Here is a 17094-nt window from a genome sequence, read left to right as displayed (position 1 = left end):
TTTGAGTGCCTATTAGAGTAAGGTGTGTGTAAGTACTAATTAACAGCAAACAACGCCTCTTTATAGTCATGAAGGCCTATACTGTTAAATAATCACATACATATGTAATTTAGTGGTTATCTAAATCCACTGATGCGTGTAAGTAGGCCTTGTTTATAGCATAGGGAAAGTGTAATACAGGTGAGTGAATTATTGTGTTCATAATATAATTGACATCATTTAAACAAGTGTCCTAACATGTATATGTGATTAACACAAGGCCTGTTTTCTGACAACACTGAGATATATATATATATATATATATTCTCACACACAATGTTTTTGTGCACATATATCCATACACACTTCAGAAATATTAATACACACTATCAGATGTTATTCTAACCACTACTCATACATGATGACATGACAACATTATGAAGTATGAAAGAAGGTGAAGGTAAGTAATGTGTTACAGAGTGAACACTCCTGAAAACATCTTTAAAATGTATGTTGTGATATAGATAGTTAATTAATTTTTGATGCCAATAATATTAGCATGCAATGACTATCTACATTACCTAACACACACACATACATACAATGTTTAACAGGTAAGTGAATGGCAGCTTATAGAAACATGGCAACTGTGTAATGTTGTACCATCAATCAAATTATTAATACCTAAATATATTTTATAATTTAACCATTAATTCACACACGGAACATTTCTAAACCTACAAGGACATACTTGAATGTTTTGAAGCATTAGGACTTAATCATACATACTGTATTCATTTAATTTTCTGCTTTAAACACCACCAGGCCAACAACAGATTTAGTGATTGTAATTATTTATTATTATTTTTCCTTTTGAGATCTAGTCACAGGCCTTCTTGTTGCCTGTTGTGTTAGCCTTTTCCGTTTGCCAACTACTTTGCCCTTCACTGTATGACTTGTACTCGCCTGTGACAGTTCAGGGCCACTGGTTGTGGGCAGTGACAGTTCAGGGCCACTGGTTGTGGGCTGTGACAGTTCAGGCCCACTGGTTGTGGGCTGTGACAGTTCAGAGCCACTGGGTGTGGGTTGTGGCAATAGTGAAGGAGTTGATACACATTGCACGACTGATGGTGGAGCCGTTTCCTGTAGAGGTTTTTTAAACTTGCTCCAAAAACTGGTTATTAATAATTGTTTGCCTAAGTTTCTTTTTCGTGTCTCAGTTGTAGGTGTCTGTTGCTGATTTTGACCAGATGTAAGCGGTTCCATGTTGACAGGGACCTGCACAGAACTTGCAGCTACTGTACCGGTATCATCCAGAACTGGGGAATGAAGAAGTGATGACTGTGGAGAAAAATTTTCACCATGTAAAGATCCATCCTCAGATGGGGTAAAGTGGAATAGTTGTTCTCTAGCAGTCATTCTCAACTGATTAGCTTGGCTTAGATTCTGAACGATTGCTTGTAATGTCCTGTTTACATTTTGTATTTGTTTAGGAACTTGGATGAAGATTCTTTCTAGTTGTGACATTTGTGATATCGAAGTTTCCTGCTGTGATATCATCCTTTCCTGCTGTGATATCATCCTTTCCTGCTGTGATATCATCCTTTCAAGCACTGACATCATATCTGAGTGGCGACGATTTTCTTCAACCACGATTCTTTCTTCAGAAGCTGCAATAGCTGAATATGTGTCATGAGCAGGAGCAGTTGATTGCTGTGTTACTGGTCGAGTGGGAACATGTTCATGCTGACTTAATTGAATGTTTCCTTCATTGTCAACATCAGCTTCTATAAATAAATAAAGACATTATGAACTGCCATGTAACTTCTTTTGTCAATATAATGAGAGTTGTTCTCACAGTGTAACACATAACATGTTATAACTTTTCTGTTGTGTCAAATTAAAATGTAGTTTGAAGTAACAATTATGTTTGGACTCAGTGTGAAAGAAGAATGAATGAAAGGTTGTTGTAACCTCACAAATCATAGCTGATAGTTCATATCACACACAATACATGTTGACATTGTAAACTACATTTTATATGACAAGAACTGATGGGAAGTTAATTCCATGTGAAAGGCATTTAGTTAGCATGGCAACATAACATCTACAAAGGTACACATTACATGTCATGCACCTCATACACTCACCTTCCATCGTTGACGAGGAGCTGGATGAAGCAGGTGATGAGATTTTTTCAGTATGAGGTGACACATGAGGTCTGGGAGCAACTATATAAAAGAAGAACATAAGATTTAGTTTGCCACGTGTACATAATTAACATAGAGTTTGTGTATTTGGAGTATTTATGTTAATATAAAAACATGACTTAATGAAATGAAAAGATGTTTCTGCCAAGCTGTACATTATCCATTTAAATGTACATGTGTGACTAATGTGCTGTTGTTTTGTAAATACCATAGAACATAGTATGTTTATGACGTAATGGTTAGTAGAAACATTTTGACAATTGGACATACAATGCATATCTTGTGTAGTAAGATACAAATGATAATGTACATCAATACATCACAGCAAAGTTGACTCTGTTTATAATTCAGTATGTGATGGTGGAAATGGTAACCAAATTTGTATGGGATATGTGTGAACAATTAATAGAAGCAACTGTAGCGCTCAATGTGGCTAACATTGAACAACACATGAAGTGTGTTGGTCACAGATGGTAATGTTGTGATAATGTGCCTTTTCTATAATGTTGAAAGAACATATGAGTGAACCAATGACTTACGTACGTTTTCATACATAGTGGGCTGGTGGGTGACATTTACCATAGAATTTACATTTCAAATGAATGTTATGAACTTCTGTATAGCTTGGCAGCTTCTAAGAACTGTAGTCCCTCCCCCAAGGTGTCATACAGTAGAACCCTGATTTAGTTTTAGTTGTAGCAGCTGTAAGGCGTGTCTAAAACGTTGACCGTAACATGACCCTGTGATGTGGCTGGGTGGCCAACCCCACCCCCTGTGTTCTCCTCTACGATGTGATTACATATTAATTGCAGCAGGTTCCACACAGTGGTATATGAGCCAATTAATAATCTGAAGTGAGCTACATATGAACAAAAATGAATAACATGTGCTACATGTTCCACATTATGGCATGTGTATATGACATGAAGCTACAAAGGATGTTTAATTACAAATCACTAAATGTGTGAGTGCAATTTCTGTATGTTGCCGTTTGAATGCACTATCTGCCATGCAAGAGTTGATGAGGCAGTAATGTCATGTTTATAGGTGTTACATAGATTAACACTCAATGATGAATATATATATATATATATATATACATCAACACTACATATTACTGTATGATAATATGCATGTTTCAGACAGGTCTGCAACCCTGTAGTTCCCCATCATCGTCCAGGATACAGGGTTTCCACTGCAGCAAGGGATTGTGGGATATGACATGCAAATGAGAACACAGTGCCACCATTTGCCACCATATTAATTAATAGTAACCTTTTTGTAGGACAACTAGATATACATATAAATAGATAGATAGATATATAGATATAGGGAGAGAGACATATATACAGATATATATGTTAGTATGCTTATATTGTGAACAAAGTATAAGTAGCAGCGCAAATATAGATAAGAACTGTTACCTACGACACGCCTAGTACAGTAAAAATTTTCACCTTGTGGAAATGGAGCAGAATAAATTCCAATGTCCCTGTCCCCGGGCAAACCCTCCACGACCACGGGAAGAAATTTCTCCCGCATCTGCTCCTCCAATGGTGTTAATATGAGAGCTTGTGCAGGCGGCCCACCTCCAGTGCCAGCAACATGCATCCGCTGTGCTTGTATTTTTTTCTTTAAGTTTGCCCTGATATCGTCAAATCTTTTCCGACAATTGTTCCGGTCCCTGACATGATTCCCACACGCACACACAGCCAATGTTATTTGATGCCATTTTTCTTTTCTTGCTGCTGAACTTGTCCGCCCTTGAAATACATACATCATATATGACGTTAATTATTATTATAAAAACGAACAGTTTCCTAAACTGCTACCTGTTCCAAGAAATACCAAACATGCTGGTTTAGGTGTAATATGTGTACCACATGAGCATTTACGTGTAAACATACAAATGTAAGGAAGCTTGCATGAATATTGTATGAACTAGAGGACAATTGTACGACTGATTGTTATTGTCGTTGTCAAGCATAAGACAAATATGTGTGTAACAATTATTTCGAAATTTAATATATTAGGGAATAATATTTAGATATTAAGACACCTCACATGACCTAGGATAACATGTGTTTGAAGAATGAATGCTATGATAGACTTACCTAGTAAGTGGCCATACAGATATTCATAGTGCTCCAGAATCCCCGTGACAAGAGCTGTATTTTCCTGTTCATTGAACCGAGGATTACGTGGCCGCTCCACACGTTTCTTGGGAACACGTGCAGGCCCAGAGTTTGAGTGCTGCTGACTGGACTCTCCTTCTTCCAATGGAAGAGACTCCAAAAGAGGCCCAGCAGCAAGCACCCCACCACCAGACACACCAGCAGCACCAGCAACAGAGCCACCAGCAGCACTCACACTCCCAACAGCACTCGCACTCACACTCCCAGCAACAGCACTCACACTCGCAGCAACATCACTCCCCTGAACCCTACGTTCTCTCCGACGCGTACTCGTATGACTAGCACTACCACTCACAGCAGCATCACTCTTCCCACGCCTTGCGGCCATACCTCTAGCACTCACAAAAAACAGAAAACAAATGTAAAGCCAATCGCACTGAACACTAACAAATATAAAACAAGACAAAGATGTAAACAAAACAACACAGGACAAACGTCTCACAATACACAACAACTCTCTCAGTCAATATGAACTTTGTAAATCGGGCAGCTCTGTGTGTCTCTCTCTCTCTCACTCCCAACAACACAGAGAATGAATAACACTAGACGGTGCCTTTAAATAGGCCGCTCAATCCAATACATTGTTGCTTCAGCAGATTAGGCGGACCTAACAGCACCCCGCCATGCACGCCGATACACCTGTGTGTGATCGGCAAATTATCGCCAGAGTCGGCGCTAATGTTTTCGGCTGGATTCGGAATGGATTCGGCACATATTGCATACGGAGAGGGAAAATCGCCAGAATCATGCCGATAAGGTACCCTTGGCGATCGCACTTTTTCGCCGCTTACTGCATAGAGCCCTATATCCGCAAAGTGGTGAAACCCTCCAAAAAAGATGAGTTGTCGAAAGGCATACTGAGTTTTTGGAACGATGTACTCACCGTGGAACGATGTAATAAATATATCGACCATATTGCGACTGTGTTGCCCATTGTGATACAGCGTAATGGGAATGCATCAGGAAAGTAGTATGGTACAGTACTGTACTGTAGTATGGTAAGTACAGGCACACCAAGTACAGTATGATACAGGTAAGTATGGCACAGATTGTTTTACAGTATACACCATGCACTTCACTGCACTATTTTTTTCTTTTCAGAGAGAGCTGCACTCCCAATCTTGTAACAAAGTATTTTACAGTAGTCATACAGTAGTTCCAGTATACAGTAGTTTGACAGTAGTAACTGCATATAGTTCAATATGGAGTAGCAATACTGTACACAATGCCATTATATGCACTTACTGTAACTGCACTAATTTTTTCTTTCCTTTTCACAGAGAGCTGCACTAAAAAAGGACGGGCGGGGGGTATCATGTGTAAATTGTGTGAACTGTGTGTATAGTGTGTCTACAGTACACACATTTACACAAAACCACCCCTCTCTCAATGAACTACAGAATACAATGCGGCCATGACGAAGAAGAGAAAGACTAAAAATTTGTATTACTGTTTTTATTATTTTAAATGTGCATTATTCATGATCATTTGTATTTTTCATTCTTCCATGATTATCCACCGGCCCTCAATTTTCAACTGACAGAAGAACTACAGTACATGTACAGTACAAAGAAGATAAAGACTGAATTTTGTATTATTCATGATTATTTGTATTTTTTATTCCTGATAAAATAAATATTTCATTACATTCACGATAATCCTAATCATTGAAAGCCCCCCCCCCCCCCCCCAAGAAAAAGTAAGAATTACAAAAATTGGTAATTTATCAAAAACATGATTCAGATGATGGTTTTTTAAATCTCTTTTTTTCTTTGAACTTTAAATTCACTTTCAATGTGTGTGTGTGTGGGGGGGGGGATTCTTGAAGAAGGCTTTGGGTTTGTGTGTGAATGTCACGGTTGTGCTCGCCACAAACCAGGGTCGGACCGCGTGGCTGAGGTGGGGTTAAATAAGCACCGACCTTAGACCGCGCAGGCTGATCCAGAATGCGAAATCCATAGTCAAACGAGCCAGGGTCGGGACTGGAGAGAGCAGCGTAGTCATTGGACGAGCCAGGGTCAGGATAGGAGACATCAGGGTAAGTCAACTAGGTCCCGCTTCAGCGTAATAGCTGCAGGGCGGGAGCGGGTTCTGAGCGAGTGGCGACCATGGCCCATGGTACCAGTCTCAGGAAGGAGAAGGCTGACCGTAGTGGGCACACCACCCGGCAACACTGGTAAACCAATGCTTCAGCACAGGAGTCCAGAACAGGCCTCTGCGAGAAGAGAGAGCAGCAGACCTCAGGACTCGGAAGGCAGGCCTCTGCTATGAGAAAGGCAGCAGGCCACTGGGAACGTGGGGTTGAAGGATACGCTGGGAAACCAACGCTTCAGCACAGGAACCAGGACAGGAACCAAGAACTAGGAACATGAACTAGAAACATGAACTAGGAACACGGAAACAGGAACAAGGCGGCCAAACAGGTAGTACAAGGCTAGGTTGCAGTGATAGCCCACACAGCTGCTGTTGATTGCAAAGAGGGAATTAGTGAGAACAACAGCACCCTGCAAGGCTACGAGAAAAGCCAGGAGTGGATTCCTGACATTACTCGCCCTTTAGGTGAGACCTCCTGGCGAACATGTTCACTCAGAGTTGGGGGACCTGGAATTGTTCCTGAACTGTCTAGGATTGGGGGTAGAGTCGTGGTCCAGAGACACGTGGGCACTCTTTTGGGTACCCCCACCCCCCGGTGAGAACTGCAGCCAGACAGGGCCATCCATGGGTCTCGGGAAATTGAGTTGTTCCTAAAGTGCTTTAGGCAGGAAGGGGATCTGTTAGCGAGCAGTTAATTGGCGAGTACTGTTCTAGGATATGAGAGTGGTGGCACAGACCTTTTTGGAGCCATCGCCTAATTTTGTATCCTTCAATACAGGACAAACATATGCTATAAAATCCTTCATAAATTGCAATACCACATTCATATTCTATTTATTGGACTGTGGATGTGGTAAGCAATATGTGGGACGTACCACACGAGCACTGAAGGCCAGAATGCGAGAACATATTAGATTAATTAAACTAAGGGATCTCACACATCCGGTATCCCAACACTTTACTACCTGTAAATATGGAGATGTCACTAAATTAAAATTTAGAGGGATTGAACACATTGAAAAACCATATAGGGGTGGTAATAGGTTGGAATTATTGGACAAAAGGGAACTCTTCTGGATTTTTACTTTGAATACTAGGATCCCATACGGGTTAAATACGGATTGGGATTTAAACCCATATCTCAAATAAATGAAATAATATCTAATAATATTTACTGTAAATCCATGAATTAGACAAAAAAAGTGTGCACCAAGAGTGGCACACCAAAAAGGATCCCCTTTAGATAGGCGCACTGCAGACCTGAATATAAAGACGGTCAGGGGTGGATGTGTAGTATAAAAATAACTTTATTAAATTTCCATGAAATGGTGTATATATAAAACTGTATATAGTGCTGTGCTATATACTGTGTGATTAGACTACTGTTGGTCTATTCAAACTGCGTCTGGCGTTACAATATGCTCCCACTAGTTCTGTCTCCCTTCCTAGTTATAGTAGATGCTTATGTTCATTGAAGTCTAAGTGGTTACGTTAACCCTGCAGCATAGTTGTAGATTTAGGCTATACCAAGACTTGCAATACATACATGGGGCATATCCACGTTGTATGCATACTGCGCATGCGTCATGTAAGTTGAAGAATCATGTATCTGTATATGTACGCATTGCGCATGCGCCGGAACAGTGCGAGAGGCTAGCTGTCTGGACGGCCCGATTTTGGTGAGTAACGGGCAAAGGGAGTACTAGGTATGTGTTAAAAACATTTAGCAGTGATTGTACACAGTGACACACAGTGCGCTGTGCCTCTGGATCCCTGCAGATTTTAGTCAAAACCCATTGATTAGCGGGACGTGTGTGCTTAATATATCAATGCGTGCATGCATCAGAAAAAGGTAATTACTCTATTGATATGTCCACTGGTGTAGGCGCAGGTACGGAGGTGCTGTGCACCTATAGTTACAAGAGTGGAGAAGGTAGTTAGCGTAGTGCTGGGCTCATTTGTGATATTGAATCAGGTAGAGTAAAACCCGTGTGGCCACAGTACTGCTTGTTTGTACACTGCTACAGTGAGGACATATAGCATACCATGCGGGACAAAAGATAGTCAGAGCAGCTGTAACTATACAACTATACAAGGCAGCATAGATACATATGCACGGTGATATCAGTAGTATTTAAAGCAAGTACACTGTGCTGGTAGTGAGTATCGAGTGCCGCCCTGTGGCAGCACTAACACCTCTTTAATTGGGTGTATCAATGCAAATAGTTCTGACACAGATCAGCGCACAAAGGAGCTATTGGAGATAGCCGACGCAGTTAATCATGAATCATGAGACAGCTAAAAGACCCGACATGCCGCATGTTTCGTCACTTCCTGTGACTTCATCCGGGGTGGGTGTTTCTTGGTTCCCAGTCGCTTCTTTATACCCGGTAGTTGCCATAGCGATCATGGGACGCCAAATGCTGATAGATGGTGATGCACGGGTACTGCATCCTAAACTGACCTAAGTTAATGGTTGTAATACAAGTTAGGGTAGACTTTAATGGATTTCAAAGATACCATTGGAGGCAACAAAGGTAAGTGAAGTTGAAATGAAAATAGATACTCACTTAGGTTTATAGGAAAGAGTTGAAAACAAAACCCTCATTGAGGCCAGATGGATAGTGGGTATTGAGCAGATAAATCCATCTGGCCTCCCGCTGCAGGAGTTTCTTATCCCAATTCCCCCTGCGAATGCTGGGGGGAACATGGTCTATGCCTTGAAAGTTAAGCACATCAAGTTTCCCTGCATGATGGTCCCTAACATTACGGGAGACCGGGGTATCCAGAGCATTCCTGATAGATCCTATATGCTCCAGGATGCGTCTCCGGAGTTCTCGCTTTGTCTTTCCAACATACTTTTTTCCACATAAACAGGTTATCAAGTAGATAATCCCACTGCTCTTGCAGTTAATAAAATGGTTAGTGGTGTATGTTTTATTGTTGTCAGTATTAGTAAAGGTCTTGCTTTCCTTGACATAGCCACAGGCTTTGCAGTGATGGCATTTATACGAGCCTTTCACACTTAACCATGTTGTACTTTTTCTGTTGTTTCCCAGCGTAAAATGGCTGTGCACCAAATGGTCCTTAATATTTGGTGCCCTTCTCCAGACGATGGATGGATGGCTTCTAAGTACCTTCTTCAGATCTTCGTCGTTCGTCAGGATAGGCCAGTGCTTGGTGAGTATCCTGTGGATATCCCTCCACTGATTGTGGTAAGTGGCTATGCATCTAATTTCACTCCTTTTATTGCTCTCATCCAAAGATGATGGTTTTAGTAAATCAATGCGTGGTGTGTTAATGGCACGATGATATGCCGTCTTGAGTTGGCGGTTTGAGTATCCCCTTGCTAGGAAATTATCCCGCATTTTTCTACTTTCTTCCTTGAATGCCGTGATGTCTGTGCAATTGCGCCTGATGCGCAAGAATTGTCCTGTGGGGATACCTCGTATGAGGGGTTGAGGATGAAAACTGTCGGCTCTGAGGTAACTATTTGTGGCAGTCTCTTTCTTGTGATTTGTTGTGGAGAGATAACCATCCTCATTGATAGTTATTTTTAGGTCCAGGAAAGTGATGCTGCTAGGGCTACTTTCTGATGTTAACTTAAGGTTGTGATCGTTGAGGTTAAGTATTTGCTGAAAGGTTTCCAGATCTTTTTTTGTACCCTTCCAAAGTAACAGGATGTCATCTATGTAGCGTAGCCACAAATCTATGTGTTCTGTGTACATAGACAGTCCTTCAGAAAAAACACTGATGGCCTCCCACCAGCCTAGATATAGGTTGGCGTAGGTGGGGGCACATGTTGTACCCATGGCCGTTCCTTGGATTTGTAGGTAATATTTGGAATCAAATAAAAAGTAATTATGTTCCAATACAAATTCTAAAAGCTCGACAATAAAAGCATTATGTTCAGTATATTCACAACTACGTGATGATAGAAAGTATGCTACTGCCATGAGACCGAACTCGTGTTTTATACTGGTATATAGTGACTCCACATCAAAGCTTACCAGCAAGGTACCTTGAGTGACTTGTATTCCTTCAAGTTTGTTGAGGACATCCTTGGTGTCCTGGACGAAGGAAGGTAGTGTTGAAACAAATCCTCTTAGTACTTTGTCTATATATATACTGATAGGTTCGGTGAGTGAGCCGATGCCCGCCACTATAGGTCGTCCAGGTGGTTTATTAATATTTTTGTGGACTTTAGGGATGCTATAGAAAGTTGCTATAGTGGGGTCTTTTTGCATCATAAAGTCATGTTCGTTCTTTGATATAACTTTCATTTCCAAACCTTTACGTAGTATATTACCCAACGCTTTTTGAAATGATATTGTTGGGTCACCAGAGAGAGTTCTGTAGCACTTTTTATCCTTGAGCAGTCTCAAATTTTCCTTTCTGTAGTCTTCTGTCTTTTGTATCACTAGATTGCCTCCCTTATCGGCTGGCTTTATGGTGATTTCATTCAGATGTCTTATTTCCTTTAATGCCTTTTGTTCTTCTTGGTTCAAATTACTCTTTTTCCTGGTCTCTTTCAGAGATTCCAAATCCTTAGTGACCAAATTGAGGAATGTAGAGATGTTGGCGCAGCTGTCTTGATGCGGTGTGAATCGGCTTTTGGGTTTGAGAGTTGTGTGAGGTCCATCTCCAGGGTCTTTATCCCCATCTTCCAGGAGGTTGACCAGGTTGACTAGATGTTCTTTATCTTGGGTTTGCAGAAATTCTTCATATAGATTAGGTATCGCATTTCTTCCTCGTCTCTTGAAGAATTTGTGCAGGAGCATTTTGCGTGCGAAGAGGTTTATATCTTTAATGGCCTCAAAAAGGTCAAATTTATTAGATGGAACGTAGGATAGGCCTTTTTCCAGGAGGCTAAGTTGACCCTCCGTGAGGGTTATGTCAGAGAGATTTATGATTTCACTCTTATTGTGACTCATATTATCCCTGTTTAGTATCTTCTTTTCCTCTGTCTCCTGTGTCCTGGCCATCTTCCTCTTCCTCTTCCTCTCCAATATCCCTCCTCTTCTAGTCTTTCTGGGCCATAGTCTATTGATTCCTGGGCCTGGCCTAAAAAATGTTCAGGATTGTGACTCTCCCCTTGTGTCTGGGTTTTGTCCCTTTGTGATTTAGATCTGGTTGTTATTCTGTTTTGATACCCACTACTGTCCTCAGTTTCAGACATGTCCCAGTCAGTGGACGAGTCACTATGATCCTGTATTTTGGCCCTCTCGGCCTGGAAATGGTGCTTATAGATTTTACCACTCTTGTAGTCCCCACTATCTCTCAAAAATTTTATGCGCTTGCGTTCTTTTATTCCTTTCACATAGTTGTCAGTGGTTTTCTGTAGGATGTTTTCATATTTGTCAAAATGGGGTGATTCCTTCCATTGGACTGCCTCTTTTTTGTTTCTCTCTATGTCTATGTTAACCTTTTTAAGTTCAGCCAGTTCATTGTCAACTAAGAGAATCATTAAGTCATGTGAACATTTAGTTATAGTTTCGTCCCATTTCTTAATGAATGTCTCTTGTAAGTTATGATATGATGGAGAGAGGTTAACTCTCAGACCCCTCGGTATCATCTTGCTTTTTTGATATTTTTGGAGGCTGCACACCTCCCACCATAGGCGTGATTGTTTCTTATACAGATGTTCTAGGTTTTGAAAATACGTCTTGATGTTATTAACGGTGGGTTCTTCTCTAGATATGGGATTTGTTGAAAATATATTTTCTGAGTCAGCCTCCCAATCATTGAAATCCATAGTTCGTGAAAGAAAACCTGCCATTATTAATGATTGGCTCAGGTTTATAATAAATGTAACAAAAAGGAAGGGGGAGCTGAGGTGAAAGACAGGTAGAGGAACCTGTTGGTGAGAGGAAACACTATAGGGAGAGACCTCGCTCAGACCCCTAGTTGGTGGAGGCGTGCAGCCTGGGGATAGGCTAGATAGACAAAAAAAGTGTGCACCAAGAGTGGCACACCAAAAAGGATCCCCTTTAGATAGGCGCACTGCAGACCTGAATATAAAGACGGTCAGGGGTGGATGTGTAGTATAAAAATAACTTTATTAAATTTCCATGAAATGGTGTATATATAAAACTGTATATAGTGCTGTGCTATATACTGTGTGATTAGACTACTGTTGGTCTATTCAAACTGCGTCTGGCGTTACAATATGCTCCCACTAGTTCTGTCTCCCTTCCTAGTTATAGTAGATGCTTATGTTCATTGAAGTCTAAGTGGTTACGTTAACCCTGCAGCATAGTTGTAGATTTAGGCTATACCAAGACTTGCAATACATACATGGGGCATATCCACGTTGTATGCATACTGCGCATGCGTCATGTAAGTTGAAGAATCACGTATCTGTATATGTACGCATTGCGCATGCGCCGGAACAGTGCGAGAGGCTAGCTGTCTGGACGGCCCGATTTTGGTGAGTAACGGGCAAAGGGAGTACTAGGTATGTGTTAAAAACATTTAGCAGTGATTGTACACAGTGACACACAGTGCGCTGTGCCTCTGGATCCCTGCAGATTTTAGTCAAAACCCATTGATTAGCGGGACGTGTGTGCTTAATATATCAATGCGTGCATGCATCAGAAAAAGGTAATTACTCTATTGATATGTCCACTGGTGTAGGCGCAGGTACGGAGGTGCTGTGCACCTATAGTTACAAGAGTGGAGAAGGTAGTTAGCGTAGTGCTGGGCTCATTTGTGATATTGAATCAGGTAGAGTAAAACCCGTGTGGCCACAGTACTGCTTGTTTGTACACTGCTACAGTGAGGACATATAGCATACCATGCGGGACAAAAGATAGTCAGAGCAGCTGTAACTATACAACTATACAAGGCAGCATAGATACATATGCACGGTGATATCAGTAGTATTTAAAGCAAGTACACTGTGCTGGTAGTGAATTAACAACTGTATGCAAAGTCATAATCTATATGTATATCTGGTCTATTTTTCATCCATTTAATCTTTTTTATCTTTCTTATATTTGATATTTGATTTTTTTATATATTTGATATTTATATCAATATATAATGAAAGATATAATGCCAATAAGTGCTATTATATAATTGGATAACTATGTAAAATATGTTTACACCCAAAGATATTCATCCTCAATTCTGTATATTGGTTAAAGAAAATGATCTGGAATATATGAACCCCATACCCATACCTAATTCATAAATATGGTCAACTTATATATGTACTGTATATATAGAATTTGATATTTGAACAACTGTATATATATACACTTTTTTGTCATTTTTTAGTGATGAATTGAATAAATTGGTTAATAAATTTAGTTATATATATGCATATTAAAGAACAAAATCTTCTGATATATATATGGGGAAAGGGGGTTCATATATTTACACTCAAATGATTTTAAATATGTCAAAATCGATGTTTTTCTAAAAAACCTTGTTTTTTAATAGTTTTTACTTTAATGTTCAATGTTTATAATTATAGTAATTGTATACATTAAGTTTTAATAGATTAATAAAGTTATTTTAGTCTTGTGTTAGGTTTGTTAAGTTTAGGATGTCAATAAAGTTTATTTTGTTCTTAGACGCGCTGACGTCATCGCTATACCCGGCGCAGGGCGCAGTACTCGTGACGCGTTCTGGAGACATGGCGCGTCGCGTGTGACGCGGCTGAGCGACGGGTTGGCGGGACGATTGGCGGGAAAAGGACGCTATATTAGGTAAGAGGGGTTAATCAGATCTTTGTACACCTTGAGAAAGAGCGGAAGCTCGAAACATGTTGGTGGGGGCCTGAGGGCTCATTTTTTCTTTGTTACCATGCTCTGACCTATTAAACCTTTATTTTTGGGACACACTCTCTAGCAATTTATTTTTTCTGTAGTAGTGCTCTAACTCTCCTTCGTGAAACCTGTCTATTGCTGTGGAGTACCGGATGCACACACCTATGAAGAATCAATCCCTGGAGCCGCCTAAAACAAGTGAGTTATATTACTCAATCTTGCACCACACTTTCCCAATCAATGTTTTTTGGCTGGACACTAGCAAGTGTGAGTACTCACCATTCAAGAGGTGGTACTCTTCCAGTTTATTGATAACTAGTGGAACAAGGTGTGTTATTTTATAGGTGGTCACCATCATTATTATGGGATACTTCAAGGATACAATTTATGGCATTTAAGATTAATCTGAAGTTGTTGGGTCTATGTTACTGCTGCGGCCGAGTTTATTCGAGCATTTGCCCGTTCTCGGCCGCAGCAGTAACCTGGCGCGCGCCGGAGGGTATCGGGCGCGCGCCGAAGCAGCGGAAGAGCGCCCTCCGATCGGGGCGCTCTCCCTCCCGCTGCCGGGTCCGCCGGGTCCCCCGGAACCCCCTGCCGCCGTCCCCCACATCACGGGACACCAGGGCTCCCTCGGGGAGCCCTGGACGCGCGTGCAGGGGGCGCTGGCACCCGATGATGCGTGACCGCGCGTCACGCCGAGGGAGTGGGGCTAGCAAGCCGGGGCATCCCCCAGCTTACGGAACTAGCCCTGCTCGGATTAAGTGTGTCGGTAGTGTAAGAGCACCACACAGCTTTTTTTTCTTTTTTTTTCTTTCTGCAATCAGAGGTGGGGGCAGACCCAGAGGAGTGCGTGGAGCCATCCTGGATATGTCCACTTGATTGGCAGGCAGGTGAGGACTCTTGTTTTGGCAGGAGGTCCTATTAGTCTGCTGGAGGCGTGGTTTCACTGCTAGAGCAGTGAATAAACTATCTTCACCCGGCGCGCGCTGTTCATGCGCGCGGCCGGGGCACATGGCAGCCGCATGGGAGAGGGAAGATTTCGCAGGACCGAGAGAATGCTGAGGACGATGGGGAACCCCCAGAGCAGCAGGAGGTAAGCGGCGCCAGCGAGGGACACGCACCACAGCAGCGGGGGTTAAAGGTGAGGAGAAGCCAGGGCGCGGGCGCCGCGATGCCAGACTCCTCACAGTACCCCCCCCCCTCAGGATCGGCCTCAGGACGATCCTTCCATGGTTTAGATGGAAACTTCTTTTGAAAGCGCTTGAGGAGTCCGGGGGCATGAATGTCTTTAAGGGGTACCCACGACCTCTCTTCGGGTCCAAAACCCTTCCAATGGACCAAGAAGTGAACTTTACCTCTCGAAAGACGGGAATCTAGTAAAGCCTGTATCTCGTACTCTTCGTTACCCTGTACCACCACAGGGTCTGGTTTAGAAGTATGGTCCGGAAAAAGGCTACTGGAGATGAAGGGCTTGAGAAGCGAGGTGTGAAAGACATTCGGGATTCTCATGCTTTGAGGTAGTTGCAGTCGGAAGGAAACCGGATTTACCTGCTCCATGATGGAAAAGGGACCCAGAAACCTAGGTGCCAATTTGTGGGAAGGAGTCATGAGATGGATGTTCTTAGAGGATAGCCAAACCTTGTCCCCGGGTTTGTAGTTGGGTGCCGGACGGCGGTGACGATCAGCCTGGGTTTTAGATGTCAAGGATGCTTTTTGTAGTGCAGATTGAATTCTGGACCAAGAGTCCTGTAGGAGGGCAATATGCTCGTCCACGGCTGGTACTCCAGAGGAGTTTTTAGAAATAGGTAGGCGAGCCGGATGGAATCCGTAGTTGATAAAGAAGGGAGTCTCACGGGTAGACTCGTTCCTGGAGGAATTAAAGGCATACTCAGCCCAGATAAGTAATTCTGCCCAGTCATCCTGAGAATTCGAGACGAAGCACCTTAAGTATTTCTCGAGGGATTGATTAACCCTCTCGGTCTGTCCGTTTGATTGAGGGTGATGTCCAGAAGAAAAGGAAGATGAGATACCCAGTCTCTTGGTAAAATTCCTCCAGAATTTGGAGACGAATTGGGAGCCCTGATCAGATACTGTACGATAGATGTGGGAATCCCATGAATACGGAAAATCTCTTTGGAGAAAATATCAGCTAGGGCGGGTGAGGAGGGTAATCCTTTGAGAGGGATAAAATGTGCCATCTTGGAAAACCGGTCCACTACTACAAGAATGGTGTTCATGCCATTCTACCTAGGCAACTCCACAATAAAATCCATCGATATGTGGGACCAGGGACGCTCCGGAATAGGTAAGAGTAAGAGAAGACCCTGAGGTTTCTGACGAGGAATCTTGTTACGTGCACATACCGGACAGGACCGTGTAAATTCAAGAATGGTTTTGGCCATATTGGGCCACCAGAACGTGTGACGGATGAGATCCAACGTTTTCTTGAATCCTGGATGCCCTGCTGAACGGACGGCATGTCCCCAGTCCAGTATGTCAGGAACGAATTTGGGCTCTACGTACAAAGTGTCTATCGGAACCTCAAGACCGGTCGGGAGATGTTATCATGATTTGATGATCTTCTCAAGATTCTTGAACGCCGTAGCCGCTATGATCATTTGTTTAGGAAGAATGGACTCAGTGGTCTTCTCCGGTCTCTCTTCAGAAGAGTATTGCCTGGAGAGGGCATCCGCCTTGACGTTCTTTGTGCCGGGAATATATGAGAGAACAAAATTAAATCTGGAGAAAAATAACGACCAGCGGGCTTGGCGAGGACCTAAACGATGGGCATTCTCAATGTACAACAGGTTTTTATGGTCCGTGAGAATAGCGAATGGCTCT

At 42.2% G+C, this 17094-nt stretch overlaps 2 protein-coding genes across 10 annotated transcripts in view; both read right to left on the bottom strand.

Annotated features, from left to right (window-relative positions):
* SLC12A7 (solute carrier family 12 member 7) overlaps positions 1–17094 on the bottom strand; it is a 623740-nt gene that overhangs the window by 80831 nt on the left and 525815 nt on the right. The window lies entirely within an intron of this gene.
* Positions 827–4490, bottom strand: LOC142487299 (uncharacterized). Its single transcript, XM_075586360.1, has 3 exons — positions 3647–4490; positions 2130–2210; positions 827–1766 (listed from the first exon to the last, which is right to left on the bottom strand). Exons 1-3 carry the CDS (start codon positions 3969–3971, stop codon positions 841–843), a joined length of 1332 nt encoding a protein of 443 aa, XP_075442475.1. The 5' UTR covers positions 3972–4490; the 3' UTR covers positions 827–840.

Source organism: Ascaphus truei, chromosome 2 (genome assembly GCF_040206685.1).
Source record: "Ascaphus truei isolate aAscTru1 chromosome 2, aAscTru1.hap1, whole genome shotgun sequence".
Taxonomy (NCBI): domain Eukaryota; kingdom Metazoa; phylum Chordata; class Amphibia; order Anura; family Ascaphidae; genus Ascaphus; species Ascaphus truei.
Note: the sequence above shows the minus strand (reverse complement) of the source record. Positions and strands in the feature narration are given on the sequence as shown.